We start from the raw sequence: 23,077 nt of genomic DNA on the forward strand, positions 1-23,077 counted from the left end.
TTATTTTTTTTATTTTTTTTTTAATTTTTATTTATTTATGATAGTCACACAGAGAGAAAGAGAGAGAGGCAGAGACACAGGCAGAGGGAGAAGCAGGCTCCATGCACCGGGAGCCCGATGTGGGATTCGATCCCGGGTCTCCAGGATCGCGCCCTGGGCCAAAGGCAGGCGCCAAACCGCTGCGCCACCCAGGGATCCCCGTACAGAAGTTTTTAAATTTGAAAGAGTTAAGTCCCTCCTTATCAGTAATTACTTTAAATGGAAATGGATTAAATTCCTTTAAGAAAAAAAGATTTGATTATTTATTTTAGAGCAAGTGTGTATGCATGTGCACGAGGGGTGGAAGGGAGGGGCAGAGGGAAAGGGAAGGAGAGACTCTCAAGAAGACTCCCCCACTGACTGCAGAGCCCAATGTGGGGCTCTATCTCAGGACCCTGAGATCATAACCTGAGCCAAAACTAAGAGTTGCATGTTCAATCAACGGAGCCATCCAGGGGCCCCTAAATGGATTAGATTCTTAAAAGACAGAGATTGGCAGAATGGATAAAAATACAGGATCCAACAATATGCTGTCTATAGGAGACTCACTTTAGTTGTTTTTTTACAGAAGACCCGCTTTAGATCCAAAAACACTGATAGGTTGAAAGTGAAAGAATGGAAAAAGGGACGCCTGGGTGGCTCAGCGGTTTAGTGCCTGCCTTTGGCCCAGGGCATGATCCTGGAGTCCGAGGATTGAGTCCCGTGTCGGGCTCCCTGCATGGAGCCTGCTTCTCCCTCTCCCTCTCCCTCTGCCTCTGCCTATGTCTCTGCCTCTCTCTCTCTCTCTCATGAATAAATAAGTAAATAATTTTTTTTTAAAAAAAGAAAGAATGGAAAAAGATATTTCACATGAATAGTAACCAGAAGAGAGCAGTGGTGGCTATGTTAATATCAGAGGAAGGAGACTTTAAATTAAAAAAAAAATGTTACTCTCCCTCCTCGCCGATGACATGATACTCTACATAGAAAAAAAAATGTTAATGTACATAGAGTTTTGTTTTAAAATTGAAAAGTGGTCTGGAGATGAATGTTGCTGGTGGTTGCACCATTTTATATGGCTGAGAATCCACAAGGGTTCTAACGTCTCCACATCCTTGTTACTTTCTGGGTTTTATTGTTGTTGTTGTTGTTTTGTTTGTTTTTATAATAACGTAGTGGGTGTGAGGTGGGATCTCATTGTGTTTTTTTTTTTTTAATTTTTTATTTATTTATGATAGTCACAGAGAGGGAGAGGGAGAGAGAGAGAGAGAGAGACAGGCAGAGGGAGAAGCAGGCTCCATGCACTGGGAGCCCGATGTGGGATTCGATCCCGGGTCTCTGGGATCATGCCCTGGGCCAAAGGCAGGCGCCAAACCGCTGCGCCACCCAGGGATCCCTCATTGTGTTTTGATTTGCATTTCCCCTGTGACTACTGATGTTGAGCGTCTTTTCCTATACTTGCTGGTCATCTGTAGATCATCTTCAGAGAAATGTCTTAAGTCCTTTGCCTATTTTCTAATCAGGTTATTTGATGTTTTTGTTGTTGAATTTTAGGAGTTCTTTTATATCTTGGGTATTAACCCCTTATGATATTTACATATCTTTTCTCTCATTCTGTAGGTTGTTTTTTGTTTGGTGATTGTGTCCTTTGGTGCATAAAAATTTTTAAGTCTGATGTACTCCCATTTGTCAATTTTTACTTTTGTTGTCTATGCTTTTGTCACATCCAAGAAAGCATTATCCAATCTAATGTACTAAAAATTTCTTCTAGGAGTTTTAATAGTTTTGGGGCTATGTTTAGATCTTTAGTCCATTTTCAGATAATTCCTGTCTATGAGATAAAAAAAGGGTCCATCTTCATTTTTTCGTATGTGGATATACAGTTTTCCCAGCATTATTTGTTCAGTTGACTGCCCTTTCCCTATTGTCAGTGGTCCTGACATCCCTTGTTGAAGATAATTTGACTATATATACAAGGGTAGTTGTTTTTGGAACTTATTTTCCCACTAATTGTAAACTGCTGAGATTTAGTCATATGACGTCACTCTAGTAAATGAACACATTTGGATAACCACCGTCTAGAACTTTATAGCACGCTGGAACCTTTCCTTCTGCCTTTTCCTAATCACTGCTTTCTTCTTTATTCCGAGGTACCCACTCTATTGACTTCTAATGCTTATGTGGTTTTATGTCTGTTGTCTTTTGTTTGCTGTTTATATTCTTTCATGTTGTGGATATTGCAGTGGTTCTTTTTCATTACTGATTAGGATTCTACTGTAGAATTATATCTTAATTTATTTATACTCTGCTAATGGTCATTGGGTTTTCTTTTTTCTTAAAAATTTTTTTAAAGATTTTTATTTAGGGATCCCTGGGTGGCGCAGCGGTTTGGCGCCTGCCTTTGGCCCAGGGCGCGATCCTGGAGACCCAGGATCGAATCCCACATCGGGCTCCCGGTGCATGGAGCCTGCTTCTCCCTCTGCCTGTGTCTCTGCCTCTCTCTCTCTCTCTGTGTGTGACTATCATAAATAAATAAAAATTAAAAAAAAAAAAAAAGATTTTTATTTAGTTGAGAGAGAGTATGTGAGCAGGGATAGGGGCAGAGGAAGAGGGAGAGAATCTCAAGCAGACTCCCTGCTGAGTCTGTAGCCCAATGTGGGGCTCCCTCTCACAACCCTGAGATCATGACCTGAGCCAAAATCAGGGGTAAGACATGTAACTGACTGCACCACCCAGCACCCCAGGCATTGGGTTTTCAAGTAGGGTCATAACAAATGATGCTGCTATGATCATTTGTGTGTGTATATAAGTACATATATCTATATACATTTTTGGGGGGTATATACTTAGGGAATTCAATTTGATTTTTTTTTTTTTTAAGATTTTATTTACTTGAGAGACAGAGTAAGAGAGAGCACACTCCCCACTGAGTGGGGAGCCTGACACAGGGCTTCATCCCTGGACCCTGAGATTATGACCTGAGCCAAAGACAGATGCTTAACTGAGCCACCCAGGTGCCCCTCAATTTGATTTTTTAATTGAAAAATTTGTTGAAATAATTGTAGATTCGTATGTACTTGTAAAAAAATAATAGATCCCTTGTACCTTTTACCCATTTCCCCCAATGGTAACATTTTGCAAAACCATATTACAGGGACACCTGGGTGGCTCAGTCAGTTAAGTATCTACCCTTCTGAAACTCAGGTCACAATCCTGGGGTCCTGGGATTAAGCCCCATGTCAGGCTCCCTATACAACCACTCCCTCTGCTCCTGTGCTCTCAAAGAAAGAAAGAAAGTCTTAAAAAAAAAAAAAAAGCCATAGTACAATACCACAACCAGGATTTTGACGTTAATTGGATCCACAGATCTTATTCTGACCTCCTCAGTTTTACTTCTATAAAACTGATTTGTCTTTTAAAGAAAAAACAATGTGGTTTAATTTATAGAGTTGAGTCACTCACTTTTGATTACAGTACTCAACATGCAAATTACATTTACCTCTTGATACAGAAGTGGCACCCTGCCACTTCCCTAGGACATTTAACCCAGATGATTATTCCTGGGCAACTTTTTTCTATGTATCTGCCAGCAATTGCCCTCTCCACCTTCTTATAATGGTATGTAAACTCTTTTCCAGAATAACTGGCTCTTTAGTACAGTTGAGTCACCATATTACAGTACAGAGCTGTTGATTTTTTCAGTTGACTTGATGTATTCTGAACTGCATGTGAAGAATATCCCATTAGTTAGCCTATAGGTGATCATTCTTTAAGGCATTTGAGAATCCAGCAGTGTGTAAGGTCACCGATTTTCCCTGGACAGTTTTAAGAGACATAGAAGGTTTGTTAAGTCTATCCTAACACTGAGTATTCACTCTGAAAAATAACTTATTTGAAGGAAATTTCGATACATTTGCTCTTTATGTCATACTGTAGGTTCAAAATAAACAATACAGAGATATTTGTTTTGCTTATACATAGTAAATTTTTATTAATAAAAATTATTACTTTTGTTAAGGAAATTGTTAAAACACCAGCACATAAATTAGCTGTAAAAATATAGGGCATTTGGATCCGAAGAAACAGGAGTTTACTTTGGCTTAGATGTCAGGCTAATTGTACATATTATAATTGGCAATGTTACTTCCAAAGATTGAATTTTTGCTAAGTTTTTATATATTATTACAGGCTTGAGTTTCCCCTTGCTCTGCCTTTTATTTCTATTGTCAACCAGAAGGAAATTTTTAAACATTTTAAAAATAGTTCTTTCCCTGTAAGTCACCCTGAACACAATCATTTCCTCCACTTTCAAACATGAAGGGGAACCTGGCTCAGACAAGAATGATCCTTGCTGCACGTCCACAAGCTCACGTGTTCTCCTTTTTATTCTGAGAGGCCCAGTTCAAACATCTTACAAGATTAAGGGCTACACTGTGTTCCCAACAGAGCTAATCCCTGCTTCAATATATGGAGATCTATAATTCTTTTTTGAACATCCCTTCAAAGTGGAGATCTTTGGCCATGAGCTCTTTGACATCATCAAGTGTTCACTGGTGACCCATTGGCTCCAGAACCTTCCACTTTGCTTTGAAGGCTTTGTTGCAGTCTGTGGACATGGCCATGGCTGCTCTAGTCATCTGCCTGGATTACTCTTGATTGGTCATTGGCTTTCTCTTGACCCAAAATGAGAGAATAAATGCTCCGAAGCCCAAATACATAGATGTACCAGGATGTAAAATTCACCAGGACACAGCTAATGAGAGTTGTTGAATTCCTTGCTATAGCATATGCTTAAAACAAGGTCAGTGGAAATAGGACTCTGGTTGTAACAAAGCCTGAGCATGTTATGTTTATCCATTCACTAGTAAGAATCAGGGAAGACATTTGTTAAATTCCCTTTCATCATGTCTATAAGCATAGTGGGATCAGTCATAAGAGAAGGTAATACTGTTTTTCTTTTAGTTCTTTTTTTGTTTTGTTGTTTGTTTTTTGTTTTTTGAAAATCCAGCCTTTGGATTGTCGGAAGTAGTATTTTCATGTCAAGGACTGTTTGGGACTATAATTTCCATTTTCCTGAGGACTGTGCTTTGAATTAGGACTTCAGCTGTCAAATACTTGCCCCTGGGTGAGCTGTTTGTCACTCTACAGCAGGATGGACACAGTGGTGAATCATGCCCACAGAGAGCATGATGATGAACAGGGCAGGACAACCCAGAGACTCACATTGGAGTTAAGTTGCAGCTCTTGCCATCTTTTTTTTTTTTTTTTTTTTTTAAGATTTTATTTTATTTCTTTAGAGAGAGAATTGTGGAAGGACAGAGGGGGAGAGAATCTTAAGCAGGCTTTATGCTCAGTGTGGAACTGGAATGGGGAGATCTTACAACCCTGAGATTGTGACTTGAGCTGAAATCAAGAGTCAGATGCTTAACTGAGCCACCCAGGAGCCTCTAAAGATTTTATTTTTATTTTTATTTATTTTTTAAAAAGAATTTATTTATTCATGAGAGGCACAACGAGAGAGGCAGAGACACAGCCAGAGGGAGAGGCAGGCTTTTCGCAGGAAGCCTGATGGAAGATAGCATCTGAAGTTCCATCCTGGAACTTCGGGATCACACACTGAGCGGAAGGCAGATGCTCAACCACTGAGCCACCCAGGCCTCCCAAGATTTTATTTTTATGTAATCTCCACATCCAACATGGAGCTTGAATTCACAACCCTGAGATCAAGAGTTGCATGCTCTACTGACTGAGCCAGCCCGGAGTTCCTCCCGCATTCTTTATTGAGAGCCAGCCTAGTCAGGGTCACGGGCCAGGCCCTCAGCCTGGGCATTACCTTTGCCTAGGACTGGCCCTGGCTGTGCTGTCCTCAGGCATAGTGTGCTGCCTTCAGCTGGGCTGCCATTTCATTTTATATTTTATTTTTTAAAGATTTTATTTATTTATTCATGAGAGACACAGGCAGAGGGAGAAGCAGGCTCTGTGCAGCCCGATGTGGGACTCGATCCCGGGACCCCAGGACCACGCACTGGGCCGAAGGCAGGCACTAAACCGCTGAGCCACCCAGGGATCTCCTTATTTTATTTTTTTAGAGATTTTATTTATTTGAAAGAGAGAAAGTGTGTGAGAAGGGAGTTGAGAGGGCAAAGGGAGAGAATCTCAAGCAGACTCCCTCTTCATACAGGGCTTGAACTCACAACCCTAAGATCACAACCTGAGCCAAAGTCAAGAGTTGGCGCTTAATGGACTGAGCCACCTGGGCACCCCAAGTGTGGCACTTTCTTATTTATTTATAAGTGGTGAGAGATGGGTAGTTGTAGAAAGAGCAGTGAAGAAGTCATAAATTCAACCATTTCCTGAAATATCTCAAGCTGTTAAGAGATTTTGTTATCCTTTTGCTCTGAAAGGCAACATAATAGTTGGGACGTATCATAAGGAAAAACCATCGTCCATAGTTGAGGTATATATAGAGCACATAGGGACACAATTCCAAAGCTTACCATGGCTGAGAGAGCTCAGTTGGAATGACAGATGAGTGGTGGGAAACAGCCACAAGAAAGGAAAGGAAAGGAAAGGAAAGGAAAGGAGAGGGGAGGGGAGGGGAGGGGAGAAGAGAAGAGAAGAGAAGAGAAGAGAAGAGAAGAGAAGAGAAGAGAAGAGAAGAGAAGAGAAGAGAAAAAAAAGAAAAAAGAAAACAGCCACCATTTGAAAACAGCATGTTTAAGTACTAGAAGGAGAGACCCACTCACTGGGCAAAGATCTTTTAGGAGAGAAATATAGAAGTTATCCTTGTCCTCAGGGAGCCTCATAGGCAAGTTTCCGTTGAATTCACCTTTAAAATAAGGATGGGGGGATCCCTGGGTGGCGCAGCGGTTTGGCGCCTGCCTTTGGCCCAGGGCGCGATCCTGGAGACCCAGGATCGAATCCCACATCAGGCTCCCGGTGCATGGAGCCTGCTTCTCCCTCTGCCTATGTCTCTGCCTCTCTCTCTCTCTCTGTGACTATCATAAATAAATAAAAAAAAATTAAAAAAAAAATAATAAAATAAAATAAGGATGGGGGCACCTGGGTGGCTCGCTCAGTTGGTTAAGCTTCTGACTGTTGGTTTTGGCTCAGGTCATGACTTCATGGTTGTGAGATCGAGCTCTGCGTTGTTAGCAAGGAGTTTGCTTCAGAAGCTGTCTCCCTTTCTCCTTCCCCCTCTGTCCCTCTCCCTGCTTGCTCCCCCCAGTAAACAACTTCTATTTAAAATAAGGATGATAATATTATTCGTGCTTAAAAGATTGTTATAAAAAGTAACTCCTTAAAAGGATTACTTGATATTTTAAAAATACAGATTTGGATATGTCATAAAATGTAAATTCTCAGTTTGCTCATTGTAAGTAAATATTCATTGAATGTTTAAGTCAGAGACTGTGATAAAGGTAATTTTAAAATCTTTTCTCAGTAGGTAGTACTTTACTTGGTAACACTATTTCAAGAGGGTCTGCAGTGAAAAATGTTCCTTCTGCCTTATGTCTCCCAGCCCTCAGGTCCTTTTCATTGTTTTCAGAGAGAATTTATGCGTGTGTATTACACATCTATGTATCTGCTTTTAAGTCACAGGTGGTAGCATATTATATAAGTTACACCTTTCTCCTCTCTTCTGGAGTACAAAATATTTCATATCCTTATCTCATTTGATACAATAGTAGTTAAGATAGGAACTTCCTGTTACCTCCATTTTACAAACAAGGAAGAGAAGTTACCTCTTAGTTTCTTAGTAACTTGCCCAGGGTCATATAGTTTGTCAGTTATAGATGTAATCTACTTCCTAGGTATAGAGGCGGTTATTTTGGTACCACTTACTTAACTTTTTATTTTGAAACCATTTCCAACTTAGAAGTTGCAAGAATAGAATAAACAATTCCATCTATTCTTTGACCAGAGTCTCCATCCGGGTTTCTGTAGCCTTCTCGATGATGTTGCCAAAGAGAGTCAAGCCAGGAGCACACATTGTTCCCAGTTGTCCTGTCTTGCTAGCCTCCTTCAACCTAGAACTGTTCTTCAGTCTTTCCTTAGCTTTTGTGACCTTGATTTCTTGGGTGAGCATAGGCCAGTCATTTTTGCTGAATCTCCCTTTGCTATTGTCCTAGATTTCCTCACAATTACATGAAGAATATACATTTTTTGTATGAATATCACATATTATGTTCTTCCCATTGCATCCCGTCAGGTGGCATACAATGTCAGTTTGTCCCATGGCTCCCATTAAAGGAAGAAAAGAGAAAAAAGGAGCAGAAGAGGGGAAAATAACTTCTATTAGTTTGCTTTTCAGAGGACCCTGTGTTCAGCAAATACCTTTTCTTTGTAGCATCCTGGAGGAGAAGAGGTCCTGCTGGAACAAGCTGGTGCAGATGCGAGTGAAAGCTTTGAAGATGTAGGCCACTCCTCTGATGCCAGAGAAATGCTAAAGCAGTACTATATTGGTGATGTGCATCCGGTAAGGACCAACTGAACGAGGCGTGCTGAACAGCCACAGAACACAACAAGGGGGAATGCAGTATTAAAATGGAAATTCATTCAACCCAGCCATCAGGCTACATATCCTCCCAATCATTTTGCCTGATTTGCTCTGCTGAGATACAGCTTCTTGTGTGGAAAGCAACACCGGTAGTATCAGAAATGTGAAGGGAAATGGTTTTGGGAATTTTTTAAAATTGATTTTTGTAATACAATTACATCTTGGGCTAAAATGATGATCTGGTTGTTCTTGAAAGTTCCTTGCTACAGGTGGTAACTATAGACAGGAGACCCTGATAGGCTCAGAGTTGGGGGTGGGGGAGCATCTATCCTTCTACAGACCTTGACGTCTTTCAGAGAATTCTCTATTCCCAGAATGTAGTCTCACCGTCTAAGGTTAGAAACAAGCACATAGTGCACCGAGTGAGAATTCGTTTGGATATGACTTAGAATATTATTTGTTTTCCTTTTTTAACAGGATGACCTTAAACCTGAAAGTGGTAGCAAGGTAAGAAGTCACTTGTTTCTCTTGGTGTTTCAAGTGTTTATATTTCTATTTACTCAAATTGAAAGGCTTTTTAAAAAATTATCTTAACAACAGAAGTGTTTACTTTTCCTCCAAGCAAAAATCCTATTTTTCAGGAATTTGACTCAGTGCCATCTTAGGAAAAAAAAATAGCTAAGTCTTGAACAGTAGGAAGCATTTTGTTTGTGCTTCTATTTGCTTGAAGAAAAAAAAAAGCCATGCCTTGTATGGTTTTGAAAGAAATTAGTTTATGGGTTGAGTTGTAGAAAAAGTATTTCTTATTCTTACATTAAATAGTGCAGGTGATAATAATTCTGTGTTGGAAAAATAATTGGAAAGTTGATTTTCACTTAAAAAGCTCAGGAGTTACAGATTGAAGTAATTGATTAGAATGGCCTTTCTGCCCCTTTTACCCAGATTTAATCCTTTTATCGTATGGGCTCAAATAGGCCTGTACCCATTTTACTTACTCAGTGATACAGCAAAAACCAGTGATACCAGTGATACAGCAAAAAAAAAAAAAAAAAGATTAAATATTTGAAAACCTTAACATGTACCGCATAACATACCAGGAACAAAATAGGAAACCCTTTTAGCTTCCCACAAGTGGGGCTGTTCCTTTCCGTTATTACTTCCTGCTTTTCTTGACTTCCGCCTTCAGAGAGCTGTCAGGTTACCCTTTCACTTCAAGGGACAGCAGTTTAGTTGCTACCAGAGCTTCATGGTAGCAGCTTTTCCTCCTTTGAGCATCTTGCTTCTCTTTCCTCACTGAGCTGGAATCACAAACATGTTTGATACGGCAGGTAAAGTCTGCCCAGACACAGAATTCTTTTGACTCGAGATTGCTTGACAGTGTCTGCCGTCTGTTGCTCTGCAATCCAGAGTGTTTGTGGAAATTATCTCTTCCATCTTGCTCCACTCTGCTACTCTGATTTGTTGAATTGTTCCTGAAGCGGGGGATGAAATGATTCCTTTAAATGCTTCATGAACACTGTGGGTCTGTCTTCCCTCTCTGGCACGTGTAACAAAGGTAAAGTTTGAGCTGCATGTGGCCTTGCTGAGTATATCAAACATGTGGAAAACATTGGTCTCAGTTAAAGTAAACATTGAATTCAAGGGATATTCCCATTTGTACAAGTGATATACCTAGTATCTAGGAGTCATAACCTACAACAATCATGAAAGCACCTTTATTAAAATAATAGGAAAAAATTTTGGAATTATAATTGTCTAAAAGTCTACAATTGCTTCTTGTTGCTATTTTTCTTCCTTGGTAGTTGAATATATGGTGAGGACCATTCTTAGGAATGGAGAGCGGAGTTTTTCAAATTCTGTCCCTTGAGCCACCTGTGTTGGAATCCCTGGGCTGTTTCCGAAATGTCTGTTTCCTAGGCTTCCACTACTACTGATTCATAATCTCTGGAGGTGGGATTTGGGAATATGCTTTTGACGCAACCCAGGTAGCCATGCGCCAGACTTTTTGCTAAATGATGTGCCCATCTTTTCATTGGAAAACTTGGAAAACTTTAATTCTCTTCTGTAGAAAGCACTGTCTACCCTGTAGACCAAAGAATGAGTTAGAGATGTCTCAGCTAAATGAAATCTGTTGAGTCTTGGACTTTTGGTAAGAAATTCAGAAAAAGAAACTCTTTTAACTCACTGAATCCTTTTTTTTTTTTTTTTTTTAATCTATTTATGATAGTCACAGAGAGAGAGAGAGAGGCAGAGACACAGGCAGAGGGAGAAGCAGGCTCCATGCACCGGGAGCCCGATGTGGGATTCGATCCCGGGTCTCCAGGATCGTGCCCCGGGCCAAAGGCAGGCGCCAAACCGCTGCGCCACCCAGGGATCCCTAACTCACTAAATTCTGCATTAATTTAGACGTTTTCAAATATAGTTTGGTGTGCCTGGTATAAACTAAAGGCAGGGGATCCCTGGGTGGCGCAGCGGTTTGGCGCCTGCCTTTGGCCCAGGGCGCGATCCTGGAGACCCGGGATCGAATCCCACGTTGGGCTCCCAGTGCATGGAGCCTGCTTCTCCCTCTGCCTGTGTCTCTGCCCCCCCCCCCCCTGTCTCTCTCTGTGTGTGACTATCGTAAATAAATAAAAATTTAAAAAGATTAAAAAAAAAACTAAAGGCAGTATATTCAGAACTGTTGTCCGCCTGTCTGTTGTACCCAGAGGACAGTCTTTATTAAGTAGAGAGTACATTATAGAGTGTTTCCAGTCACACTGCTGTACTTAAGGCATATCAGGCAAGGAAAACCTTTGGGAAAAATTTCAAGGCCATCCACATAGGTTTTCATAAAGCTAGATTCCAACCTGATTTCAGTTCCAGGAAGAAAGTCCTGGTTCCTCAGACTTATTTCTTACAAAGATTTTAAATAAGTACTTCTGTATCTGTGATGTAGCTGTCTCTTTTCTTAATTTTTCTTCACTCACCATGAAGCATGTGGAAAAATTGGATGTAAAAATTCATTTCATTAATACTTGCTTTTGGCTAAGGCTTCCTAAACCTCTACAAAGAAGTGTGTATTTTTTTTTAAGCCTAATTAAGAGGTATCTTCTGCCTCAGGGGACAGTTTTCATTTCCCTTCCCTTCTCCCTTCTTTCATTTCTCCACTTCTCTCCTCCCCCGACAATTTCCCATCTCTTCCCTGCCTGCAAGGACACCCCTCCCCGCAAAATTTAAAAAAAAAAAGAAAAAAGCCATCCAGAATCTGCTGTTGGAGACTCTAAATCAGGAGCATTTCCCCAGTTTTTTTGCAACTACCTTTCATACTGCTTCTGCTACAACATCTAAATAATTGATAATCACCCATTGTTTTCTTGTTCGACTGATAATGCCTGAGGCCCAAGGCCCTGAAATATTACAAAACTAAAAAGTACAAGCGTAGAAACTATAGATCTGGCCACAGATGTTTTTTCTCACCTCTTCAGTCCTAGCTAACGGTCTAGAATTAAAAACCTTTTTGTCTCAGTGAATCTCTTCCTCCCTGCAATAGTCGCCATACTGAGAAACATCAGGCTTCCATTCCTACTTAACATTTTTTTGGTCTGCTTTGCATTGTGGAAACTCCCCTTAGAAACACTTGGTATTTCCTGTGCCATTTTGCCTGCCCGTCTGCTGTACTGTGAGTAACCTAGATCCATTTGTTGTCCCCGAGGTCTCTCCCTTGATGGTGGGTTCACCTGTAGGTTAACTGAGCTGCTGGCAGTTGAGATGAGGTACACATGCATGCTAACCTAATAAAAGTAGTCAGTACCGTTTCATTCATTTCTTCAACAGATATTATCTAGGTAGTAATTCAGCTGCTTAAAATATCATTACAATGAATAGACTCAGTAACCTGACCATTATCCCATTAAAATTTTTTTAAAGAATTTATTTATTTATTTGAGATAGAGCAAGAGAGAGCGAGCGTGAATTGTGAGGGAGGGCAGAGGGAGAGGGAGAACTGGATTCCCCCCTGAGCAGGGAGCCTGACATGGAGTTCCATTCCAGGACCCTGGAATCATGACCTGAGCTCAACCACTGAGCCACCCAGGTGCCCCCCATTTAAATTTTTGAATGGGTAATACATGATGGCAAAAAATTGAAATAGTGCAAAAAAGTATACTTTTATATATGTAATTTTATATAAGTAACATGCATATTATTTATATGATTATATAATATAAATATAATATATACTGATATAAAAATAATATATAAAATAAATTATATATAAATCATATATAAAATGTATAAGTATATATAACTATATATATTTTTTATTATACATATAAAATGACTTCCTTCCATCTCCAACTCTCAGTCTCCCAGTTCCCCCTCCCCAGAGGTAACCAGCTACCATTTTCTTGTTTATTCTTCTCAAGAGATTCTGTGCATTCATAAATATAAATAGGTGGACAGACATATTGATCCATTGATAGGCCAATCAACCATCCCTTCCTTAAAAAATCACAATACTGTTCTGTGCCTTGTTTATTTTTACTTAAAAATTTCATCATAGGGGGATCCCCGGGTGGCGCAGCGGTTTGGCGCCTGCCTTTGGCCCAGGGCGCGATCCTGGAGACCCAGGATCGAATCCCACATCGGGCTCCCGGTGCATGGAGCCTGCTTCTCCCTCTGCCTATGTCTCTGCCTCTCTCTCTTTCTGTGACTATCATAAATTAAAAAAAAAAAAAAATTTAAAAAAAATTTCATCATAATGATTGTTCTTTTTTTCTACAAGAAACCCGATTAATTTTTTTCAAATCTTTATTTAAATTTGAATTACTTACCATACAGTGCAATTAGTGATTGTTCTTTTTTTTTTTTATGATAGTCACACACAGAGAGAGAGAGAGAGAGAGAGAGAGAGGCAGAGACACAGGCAGAGGGAGAAGCAGGTTCCATGCACCAGGAGCCCGACGTGGGACTCGATCCCGGGTCTCCAGGATCGCACCCTGGGCCAAAGGCAGGCGCCAAACCGCTGCGCCACCCAGGGATCCCCAGTGATTGTTCTTTAACAGTATTCCATAGACAAGAATTTTGATGAGATGTCATTGCTGTACGTAACAGGATTTGATATGTTTTTTTTTATATGTTTTTTATTTTTTTAAATATTTTATTTATTTATTCATAGACACAGAGAGAGAGAGGCAGAGACACAAGCAGAGGGAGAAGTAGGCTCCATGCGGGGAACCCAATGTGGGACTCGATCCCTGGTCCCCAGGATCACACCTCAGGCTGCAGGCGGCGCCAAACCGCTGCACCACCGGGGCTGCCCTGATGTGTTTTTTAAAAACAAATAAGAGGGATCCCTGGGTGGCGCAGCGGTTTGGCGCCTGCCTTTGGCCCGGGGTGCGATCCTGGAGACCCGGGATCGAGTCCCACGTCGGGCTCCCGGTGCATGGAGCCTGCTTCTCCCTCTGCCTGTGTCTCTGCCTCTCTGTCTCTTTCTGTGTGACTATCATAAATTAAAAAAAACAAACAAAAAACAAATAAGATTGTGGAGCACCTAGGTGGCTTATTTAATTGAGCATCTACCTTCAGTTTGGGGTCCAGTCGTGGTCCCAGGGTCCTGGGATGGAGCCCTGCATCTGGCTCTCTGCTAAGTGGGGAGTCTGCTTCTATCTCTCTCTGCCTGCTGCCCCCCACCCCGTTCTTTCTGTTACTTGCTCTCTCTCTCTCAAGTAAATACACAAAATCTTTAAAAATAAATAAATAAAAACCAAATAAGATCGTCTCCGTAAACGCTTAGCATGTTATTTAAACTTCATATTTTAACTTAAAAATTTTAACTTTTGGGTATCCCTGGGTGGCTCAGCAGTTTAGCACCTGCCTTCGGCCCAGGGCATGGTCCTGGAGTCCTGGGATTAAGTCCCACATTGGGCTCCCTGCATGGAGCCTGCTTCTCTCTCTGCCTGTGTCTCTGCCTCTCTCTCTCTTTCTGTCTGTCATGAATGAATAAATAAAATCTTTAAAAATAAATAAATAATAAAAATTTTAACTTTTGAAATCTAGTAAATTCCATGTATGTTAGAAGCAATCTATAAGTTGCATTTAAAAGCAAATACAGGCATCCCGGGTGGCTCAGCCATTTAGCACCGCCTTCAGTCCAGGACATGGTTCTGGAGACCCAGGATCAAGTCTCAGGATGGGCTCCCTGCATGGAGCCTGTTTCTCCCTCTGTCTGTGTCTCTGCCTCTCTTCTCTCTCTCTCTCTGTCTCTCATGAATAAATAAAATCTTTAAAAAAATAAAAGCCAATACATTTTTTTCTTACTGATGCTACCGACTTTTGTTATACAACAATTTTCTGGTACACATATATAACATTCAGCTTACCTTCTGTTTTATGGGAGAGAAACTAAAAAGAATACATTGTTTATAATTATGTAATATAATTACTTAGTTGCATCATACCAAAAATTTCCTTCAAAGTATTGTTTAATATTCCTGTCATACATAAAACCTAGTTTATTTAAGTTTGGAATGGTTATGTAGATGCCCTTTAGATGAGTAGTAATTGCTCTTTAACCAAATAATTTTGCATGGTTGATTCATTGTTCCTGATTTTGTTTAACATTTCATTTTTGAAACATTAATATTTTGAAATAAAGCATAGAATGTAATGGCAAAATCCCTCTTGAAAAACAAAATGCCCATTGCTGAGGCATTTCAAGGATTAATGTTCTCTCATAATGCTTTATTTAGAAATAGTATGTAGTTTTGCAAAAGGTGTTAGAAGGATAAGGTAACATCTTTTTCAAATCAGCCTTCTAGTGTTAGAACAAGTTTTTCACTCCTTGGTCCCAATGGAAATTACTCTGAATATTGAATTTTTTTCTTCAGTGATATTTTAAATATGATATCACAGTGGGTTCTCAAGAGAGTTGTATAGAAATTTGTCTTAAAGGGTGTTTTTCATCTTTGAATTTTCCCTTTATATGCAGGGAAATATTTTTCACTTGACTGGGCTGCCTCTAGGGATGATATGTACTTTACAATACAGTAAGTGTTAATACTTAGGAGCTTCTTGAAAAGGCTGTCCTCAAGATCCATACATGGCCATGTCCTAGTTGGGACTATAAAATGTTAAAATCATGTATTTCAATCATGTATTTCAAATATTTCAATCATGTATTTCAATTTTTAAGTCAAACTTTTTAGATTTTAAGAAATTAATGCTGAAAAAAAAAGAAATTAATGCTGAAATTCATATTGTGACAGTTCATGCCATAAAGTCCACTGTGTTACGAGAGAAAAATCCTTTCTAATAGAGTTTGAAACCAAAAGTTCCAGAGTTGTTTTTCATAAGTTACTGGCCACATAGAAACCAAAGTGTTCTAAATAAAAAGCTGCAAAAACTGTTGGACCACCCAAATACTCATTAGCTTCACCAAAGTTGTCATGTGGCTAAAAATCTACTTTTTCCAACTCTAAATACTTGGAATCCTCTTGGAATAGCAAGCATCTAATTTAGGAATTAAAACATAAGCCCCCTCCCCCCTCTCCCCCCGCCAAATCTCCTTCTACACCTTACAATAGATTTCCCTTCTGTTTAAACCTGTTTAGGCTGAAGATTCACTTTAAAAATGCCCTATCTGTATAATTTAATGCATTATAATAATAATTCTGGTGCATTGTTTCCTATGTGAATGTCCTGATGACAGAGTACACTATTCCTTAGCTTGTGTTTGTCATGTTTTTTAAAAAACGGTTTTCATAGTGAAACCATGCCCACTGACCCCCAAATCCCTTCCTATACATTTGCCAATTACTGTATTTCTCTGTCATTCTCTTAACCATATCAAAGAGAGTCCACACAGTACAGTGCCTCTTGGAATAATGTCTAGAAGACCATATCTCTGTATACCAGGTGCAAGATAGAAAACTCTACATATGGGTAAGCGTTCTTCCAGTCTTTCCAAACATGGAAAATAGCGTTTCCTTCTCTTTAACCTTTAGAAGGCTGCTATTACAGATTTTGCTAAAATGCCCTTGGGTCAGAAAATTGTGTTGAGTTAATTAAATATGGCTTTAGAACGAGAGTTTATCTGAGCCTTTCATTTGTATAAATGAGGGAATTGATTTAGCGTTGAACTTGAAAACAATAGACAGTTTCACTTAATGAGCAGCTTAATAAAAAGGCAACTCATATTATGAAATATTTTCTTTTATCCTACAGAGTCCATGTTTCGTGTATGTATGAATGTATATATGTATTTATTTATTTGATGAAGGAATTGAGCCTTAATGAACTTTGAACCTAAGAAACCAATTTATTCAAGCAGTTCATTTTTGTTAATTTTGAGCTAAAATCGCAATTAGACTTAAAACAATTAGTTGTTTGGAAGTGTATTCCAGAAACATGCATATTAATTACTTGGTAAGGCTTTTGGTAGAAGAACTCTGGATTTGATCTGCTCTCTTATAACTAAAATCATATAGTATTGCAATTACAGCTTTCCATGCCAAAGATTGAGCAGTTCCTGTTCTCCTGACCAAAAATCTTGCATGTAAATTAAAATGTGGACAAGGATATAACCAGCCAGATATGCCTGAACACACAAAGGAGTAGGTTAAAGTCAATCATAAACTGTAGGAATTTCACTTAAGCATCCATTAGATTGAGCACAGAGCTTTGGAGTGGAAATGGGAATTGGGGAGCTGAGCATAGAGAGAACAGCAGAGTGGGGGTGAATGAAGGTTTTGTGTTAACAAAACCTTCTTTTTAGTTTTGTTAAATTAAAAATAACTTACTTGGCTTATTTCCAAACTTGGCTGAGGTACTTGGCTTCTAAGAGCAGTGCCTTAAACAACTCTTTCATTATGGTTGATTAAAAATGGAGTTGCTGTAGTTTGGCATTTACTTGGCTGTCAGTGTCCTAAAGAGAGGGTCCACTTTTTTCTCTTCTCTTTCCTTCAGCGGTAGGGAAGTTGGCCTTTTTGCCTCTAGGGCTGAAATGATCTTAAAACAGGAATTGAGGTACTTACTTTAAAAAAAAAAAAACTATATTTATTTTTTTTTTATTGCTTATTAGAAACTCTTACAGTTGGAGCATATTTTGATCTCTCTGGTCTTTCTCTCTTTCTTTTCTCAGTTGCTTCCTGCATTGTTCACTTCAGTTGTTTCCTGAGGTTCACTCCAGTTAGCACACATCCCAGGTTTTAAGTTGTAAAAGAGGCTAGAGTTTTGAAATCTAGAGAATCTAGTTATATGAACTTTGGCTTTTACTATGATTACAGATTAAACATAATACATATATTAGTCCATAATGCTTTCATGTAAGCCTTTCAAATTATCTCTGTTTTTAAAATACTGACTGTACTTTTTTTGTTCTAAAATCATTGGTATATATGTGGATAAGGCATAAAAGATCATGGATATTTTTTTGATGGAATTCAGTTATTTCATGGCTACTGTAGTGGGATCTTTTAAAAGACAATGTTAGGGGGGGTGGGAGTGAATGGGTGACGGGCACTGGGTGTTATTCTGTATGTTAGTAAATTGAACACCAATAAAAAAAAATAATTAAAAAAAAAAAAAAAAAAAAAAAAGACAATGTTAGAAATTAATCTGATACCCATACTACCATAACTACGACAATGATCACCTTTCAAATTTATAAAACATTTGCTGTATTTCTCAAAGATTGACTTGTGACACATTTTAATTAACCGGACTCATGATATTCTAGTAGAAATGTCCTGGGTAGCAGTAATCATCAATGTCACGAAGAAGTATAGTAGTATTTTAATGTGGTTTATCTGAAACTTTTTATTAAAAGTTTTATTTGCCTGTGGGCTAATGTCTTTTGAGTTTAGGGCATGTATTCATTTGCATGGCAGTGTTTCGGATATATGAAATTAAAACTCATTTCACAACCTCTATCTAGACCAGTATGTAGGGTTTTTGGAAATTCTTGAAAATTGTGGGTTTTTTTTTTTTTAGATATATGCCATTGTTTTATTTATTTATTTATTTATGATAGTCACAGAGAGAGAGAGAGAGAGAGAGAGAGAGAGGCAGAGACAAAAGCAGGCTCCACGCACCAGGAGCCCGACATGGGATTCGATCCTGGGTCTCCAGGATCGCGCCCTGGGCCAAAGGCAGGCGCTAAACCGCTGCGCCACCCAGGGATCCCTGAAAATTGTGGTTTAACAGAGTTGTTATTCGTGTTCACACCTTTACATACTTCTCTATAATGACAAAGAGGATAATTTTGGGCAGCAGTAACCTATGCTAATGGGTTTGTCCTCTGGCAGTAAGTTAGCAGGCCTTTTGTGTATCTAGCTTAATTAATGGACTCAAGAACTTCATTTAATATTTACTTAAATTGGATTTGAAAAAAAATTTTTTTAACAACAAGCCCAAGTAATTTTATTATATAAATTAACCCATTTATTATAGGCTAGGAATGTTTCAAATGGCAGAGCCTCTACTGGTCTTTCAACTCCTTCAGTCTTCTGATGGCAGACTTTACTGTGACAGCAGAAGTGGTGTTGTAGGTCCAGGCACCACCGGCCATGGTCTTCATGCAGGAGCCACAGTGCCAGATGCCCACTGCTCGCCTTTTCATCTTGGTCTTGCCACAGAAGGAGCAGGTGTACTTGGCGTGCTGGCTAATCTCAATCTTCTTCACCATCTTCCTGAGGGAAGCCCCATATCGGGTCCCGTATTTACCCACAATTCCTACCTTCTTGGTGCATTTGGCCATGTCACCCCCAGCCAGGTCCTAGCCCAGAGAGCTGGATTTGAAAATTTTAATAACAGCTTTATAAGATAAAATTCACAAACCATCCAATTTACCTATTTAAGATATGCCAGTCAGGGGGGTTTAGTATATTCATAGAAATGTGCCACCATAATCACAATTTTGGAACATTTTCATCACTCCAGAAAGAAACCCCATACCATTAGTAGCCATGCCCTTTCCCTCCACATATTCTTCTCCTGCTGCCCTGACAGCCCTAGGAAACCACAGATCCTCTAGATTTGCCTGTGCCGAACCTTTCTTACAAATGGATTTCTATCGTATTTGTATAACATGATGTGTTTTATACCTAACTCCTTTCACTTAGCATAAATGTCTTCAAGGTTCATCCATGTTGAAGCATGGATCAGTAGTTCATTACTTTTTATTGCCAAAATTTTGTTTTTAAGGTTATTTTGGAATTTTTCCCCCTTAATTTCATTCCTCCCGTTTCATTGTTAAATAAGCCCTAGGGTTTCTAATCATAATTATGATTTCAGAGACTAAACCAGTTCATTTTTATAAGCCACAAAACAATTGTCTGCATGCTCTAGAGCATTTCACAGTTGATCTGTTTGTCACAAGTTTTTTATTTTTTTTAAGTATATTTTTTCAGAAAATACAGTCTTTGCTACTGCCAGTGGCAAGCCCAGCTGAACCAGGCATACTGTTGTGACTCCAGTTAGTTCATTTCAATATAGTCTATATTAACAGCATTTTTTTTCATCTAAGAAAGTTTAGGCCATTTTTCTATGCTTTCCTTACCTGTTCTTCAGTAGGGAGTTACCAGTATGTTATCAGAAATAGAATCCTTGGTCCTCCCAGTACATTAGATTCATAAATGTCAAATTGCATGCACAATGAAGTTGTGTTATTAGTTGCAGAGTTTATATAGACATTTAGGAAGATTTATGTGATTCTATTAATCTTCTTTGTTTTTGTTGGTAACTTTGAATATGTGTCTTCTTTAGGACCCTTCGAAAGATGCCACGTGCAAAAGGTTAGTATACCCTTAATGGACTTCCTTATGCTCAACATAATGTCTGGCTAGAGACTCTTCTGTAAATATACATGTATAACATAACTTAAGAGTACAGTTTGAGGGGCGCCTGGGTGGCTCAGTGGTCGAGCATCTGCCTTCATCTTAGGGCGTGTGATCCTGGGGTCCTGGGATCGAGTCCTACATTGAGCTCATCACAAGGAGCCTGCTTCTCTCTCTGCTTATGTCTCTGCCTCTCTCTCTCTGTTTCTCATGAATACATAAATAAAAAATATTTTTAAAAAGTACAGTTTGACTTGGGAATAAGAAGTACAGCATGGGGAATACAGTCAAGGGTATTTTCAGTGTTGTATGGTGACATATGGTAACTACACTTGCAGTGAGCAAAGCATAAGTATAAACTTATTAAATTACTGTGTTGTACACCTAAAATGAATGCAATATTGTGTTACAAGTATATGTTAGCTATATCTCAATTTTTAAAAAGTACAGTTTAACAATTAATTTTAGAGGGGCCAAATTTACTGCAAATTCAGTAGTTCCTTACTATTAGCAAAATTAAGTTTTGGCAGTTGCAGTCATTTTGAGTAATCTCAAAAGTTCATGTCTTACATAATTTTTAAGTCATGTTGTAACAAATTGGAGTCATGTTGGGTGAATGGCCAATGCATGGACAAGTAACTACTGTGAAGTCAAGCTCTGTAGCTCAGCCCAGCTCTGCATCTTTCACTTAAAACTTAATCTCATTTAATCCTCACAACCATCTAAGGGGGGGGGGTGCTATTATTGCATTTTATAGAAAGGAAAAAATATGTATTGCATGTGTATTTAGGGATTTTTTTTTTCAAAGGTATACTTACAAATAGCCCTTGCCATGGTTTTCATAATACAGTAGTATGAACTCTGAAAGGTATACATTTGCCATCGCTTAAAGGTACTTGAGATAACTCTGGAATCCGTGGCTTGTAAAAAATCTTTATAGAGATTTTATAGAACTCTTTTATCTTTCTGAGATCCTACTTAAAGTGTTTCAGAGAGAGAGAGAAAACGTGATGATTTTTCCCCCCCAAAAGTATTCCCTCTTTTTTATTTGAGGTGTAGGACAGAGAATTTAAAATATTTAAACTTATTAATAAGTTGACTTTCCTTAATATTAAGGTCTTATGCTCAGCCAAATACTCCATAAAGAAATTGAAAACATGAGCCATAAACTTGCACTGGGCTTAGGCTACACATAACACTCATTAAGAATTATGCAGGGGCGCCTGGGTGTCTCAGTCAGTTAAGCATCTGACTTGGTTTTAGCTTAGGCCATGATCTCATGTGTCATGAGATCGAACCTTGCATCAGGCTCTACATTCAACAGGGAGTCTGCTTGAGATTCTCTCCCTCTGCCCATCCCCCTACTCATGTACTTTTGCTCGCTCTCTCTCTCTCTCTCTGAAATAAATAAATGCATCTTCAAAAAAAGAATTATGCAGAATACATATTCCTACAAATCAGTTAAAAATAATTTTGTAGAATATGGGAAAAAGACTTAAGCACTTCGCAGAAGAGGAAACCCAAATATAGGCACATGAAACAAAGGTTTGATTTCATTTGTTATCAGAGAGGTGCAAATTAAAATCATAAGGTAGGGTCTCCAGGTGGCTCAGTTGATTAAGTGTCCACCTCTTGGTTTCTGCTCAGGTTATGGCCTCAGAGTCATGAGATTGAGCCCCATATCAGCTCCACGCTCAGTACAGACTCTGCTTGAGATTCTTTCCTTCTCCTTCTGTTCCTGCTTGAGTTCACACACACTCTCTCTCAAATAAATAAATAAAATCTTTAAAAATAATAAAATAAAATCATAAAGTATATTTCACAGCTACAAGATTAGCAAAAATTAAAAATTCTACAAATAAGAGGAGTTTTTGAGGAAGTGAACCACCAAGGTTCTTAGGCCCTCTTAGGGTACCATAAGTGGGTACAATCACTTTGGAAAAGTAAATTTGACAATATGAATAATTTTTTATCCAGAAATTCCCATTTCTAGGGATATATACTTGAGAGAAATGAGTGCTCAGGTATACCAGGAAACATATACTAGAATGTTCATAACAGCGTTATTTAAGATAGTGAAATCTTGTAAACAACCCAAATAACCATTCCTTAATAAAATGAGTGAATCCAATCAATAAATTAATAAATTAATAAACTAATAAAAAATTTAAAATGAATCCATTCTGGTATATCATAAAATTCTGGTGTATTCATAAAGTGGAATACTACAAAGCAGTAAAGACAAATGAGTCACAACTGCATGCAGTAACGTGAGCAGATCTCCAAGAGACGTTCTGTCTCGTGGCCAGGAAGTTTCTGTTGAACCTAAAATTCTTTTGGTGCAGCGTAAATCCATTTCCTCTGCTTCTGTCCCAGTGACAAGTATTATAGAGGATTGTATGAGGACTGGTGCTCGACCATTCTCAGTCTTTTGTACTGAAGAATTTCTTTTTGGAGTTTTCTTAAGGACGTTACCTTCAAGCTCTTTTGTCTCTTGTGGTTGTTCTCCAAGATAATCTGAATTGATTACCTTTATGGGGACGTTACTTCACAGTTCCCATGTGCAGTATTGCTGTTGTACACGCCAATTTGCTTGCTTTCTTTTTCTTTACACAAAGCTACTTGGCTGACATTCTAAACTTCTCTGGAACAGCTTTCTGCCATACTTAAATGTACAAAGTGCTAGGCATGTTTAGGCAAGGAGAATCACTTTTGTTATTGAACCTTAGCTGGTTTTATTGGCTTC

General features: G+C 38.9%; 2 protein-coding genes and 1 pseudogene across 2 annotated transcripts in view; 1 reads left to right on the forward strand and 2 right to left on the reverse strand.

The window, feature by feature from the left end:
- The window catches only part of CYB5B (cytochrome b5 type B), a 39,133-nt gene that overhangs the window by 11,033 nt on the left and 5,023 nt on the right, over window positions 1-23,077 (forward strand). The window contains exons 2-4 of the mRNA XM_072816693.1: window positions 8,369-8,497; window positions 8,996-9,025; window positions 20,261-20,289. Of these exons, the coding sequence (XP_072672794.1) occupies window positions 8,369-8,497; window positions 8,996-9,025; window positions 20,261-20,289 (188 nt within the window). The remainder of the gene's footprint in view (window positions 1-8,368; window positions 8,498-8,995; window positions 9,026-20,260; window positions 20,290-23,077) is intronic.
- Window positions 4,479-5,892, reverse strand: LOC140624234 (ER membrane protein complex subunit 3 pseudogene; annotated as a pseudogene).
- Window positions 18,473-19,253, reverse strand: LOC140627987 (large ribosomal subunit protein eL43-like). The gene has a single exon (XM_072816685.1). It carries the CDS (start codon window positions 19,251-19,253, stop codon window positions 18,975-18,977), a length of 279 nt encoding a protein of 92 aa, XP_072672786.1. The 3' UTR covers window positions 18,473-18,974.

This window comes from Canis lupus, chromosome 3 (assembly GCF_048164855.1).
Source record: "Canis lupus baileyi chromosome 3, mCanLup2.hap1, whole genome shotgun sequence".
Classification (NCBI taxonomy): domain Eukaryota; kingdom Metazoa; phylum Chordata; class Mammalia; order Carnivora; family Canidae; genus Canis; species Canis lupus.

Coding starts and splice junctions, on each gene's coding strand:
- LOC140627987 (XM_072816685.1), bottom strand. CDS start 19,253: ATGGCCAAATGCACCAAGAAGGTAGGAATTGTGGGTAAATACGGGACC.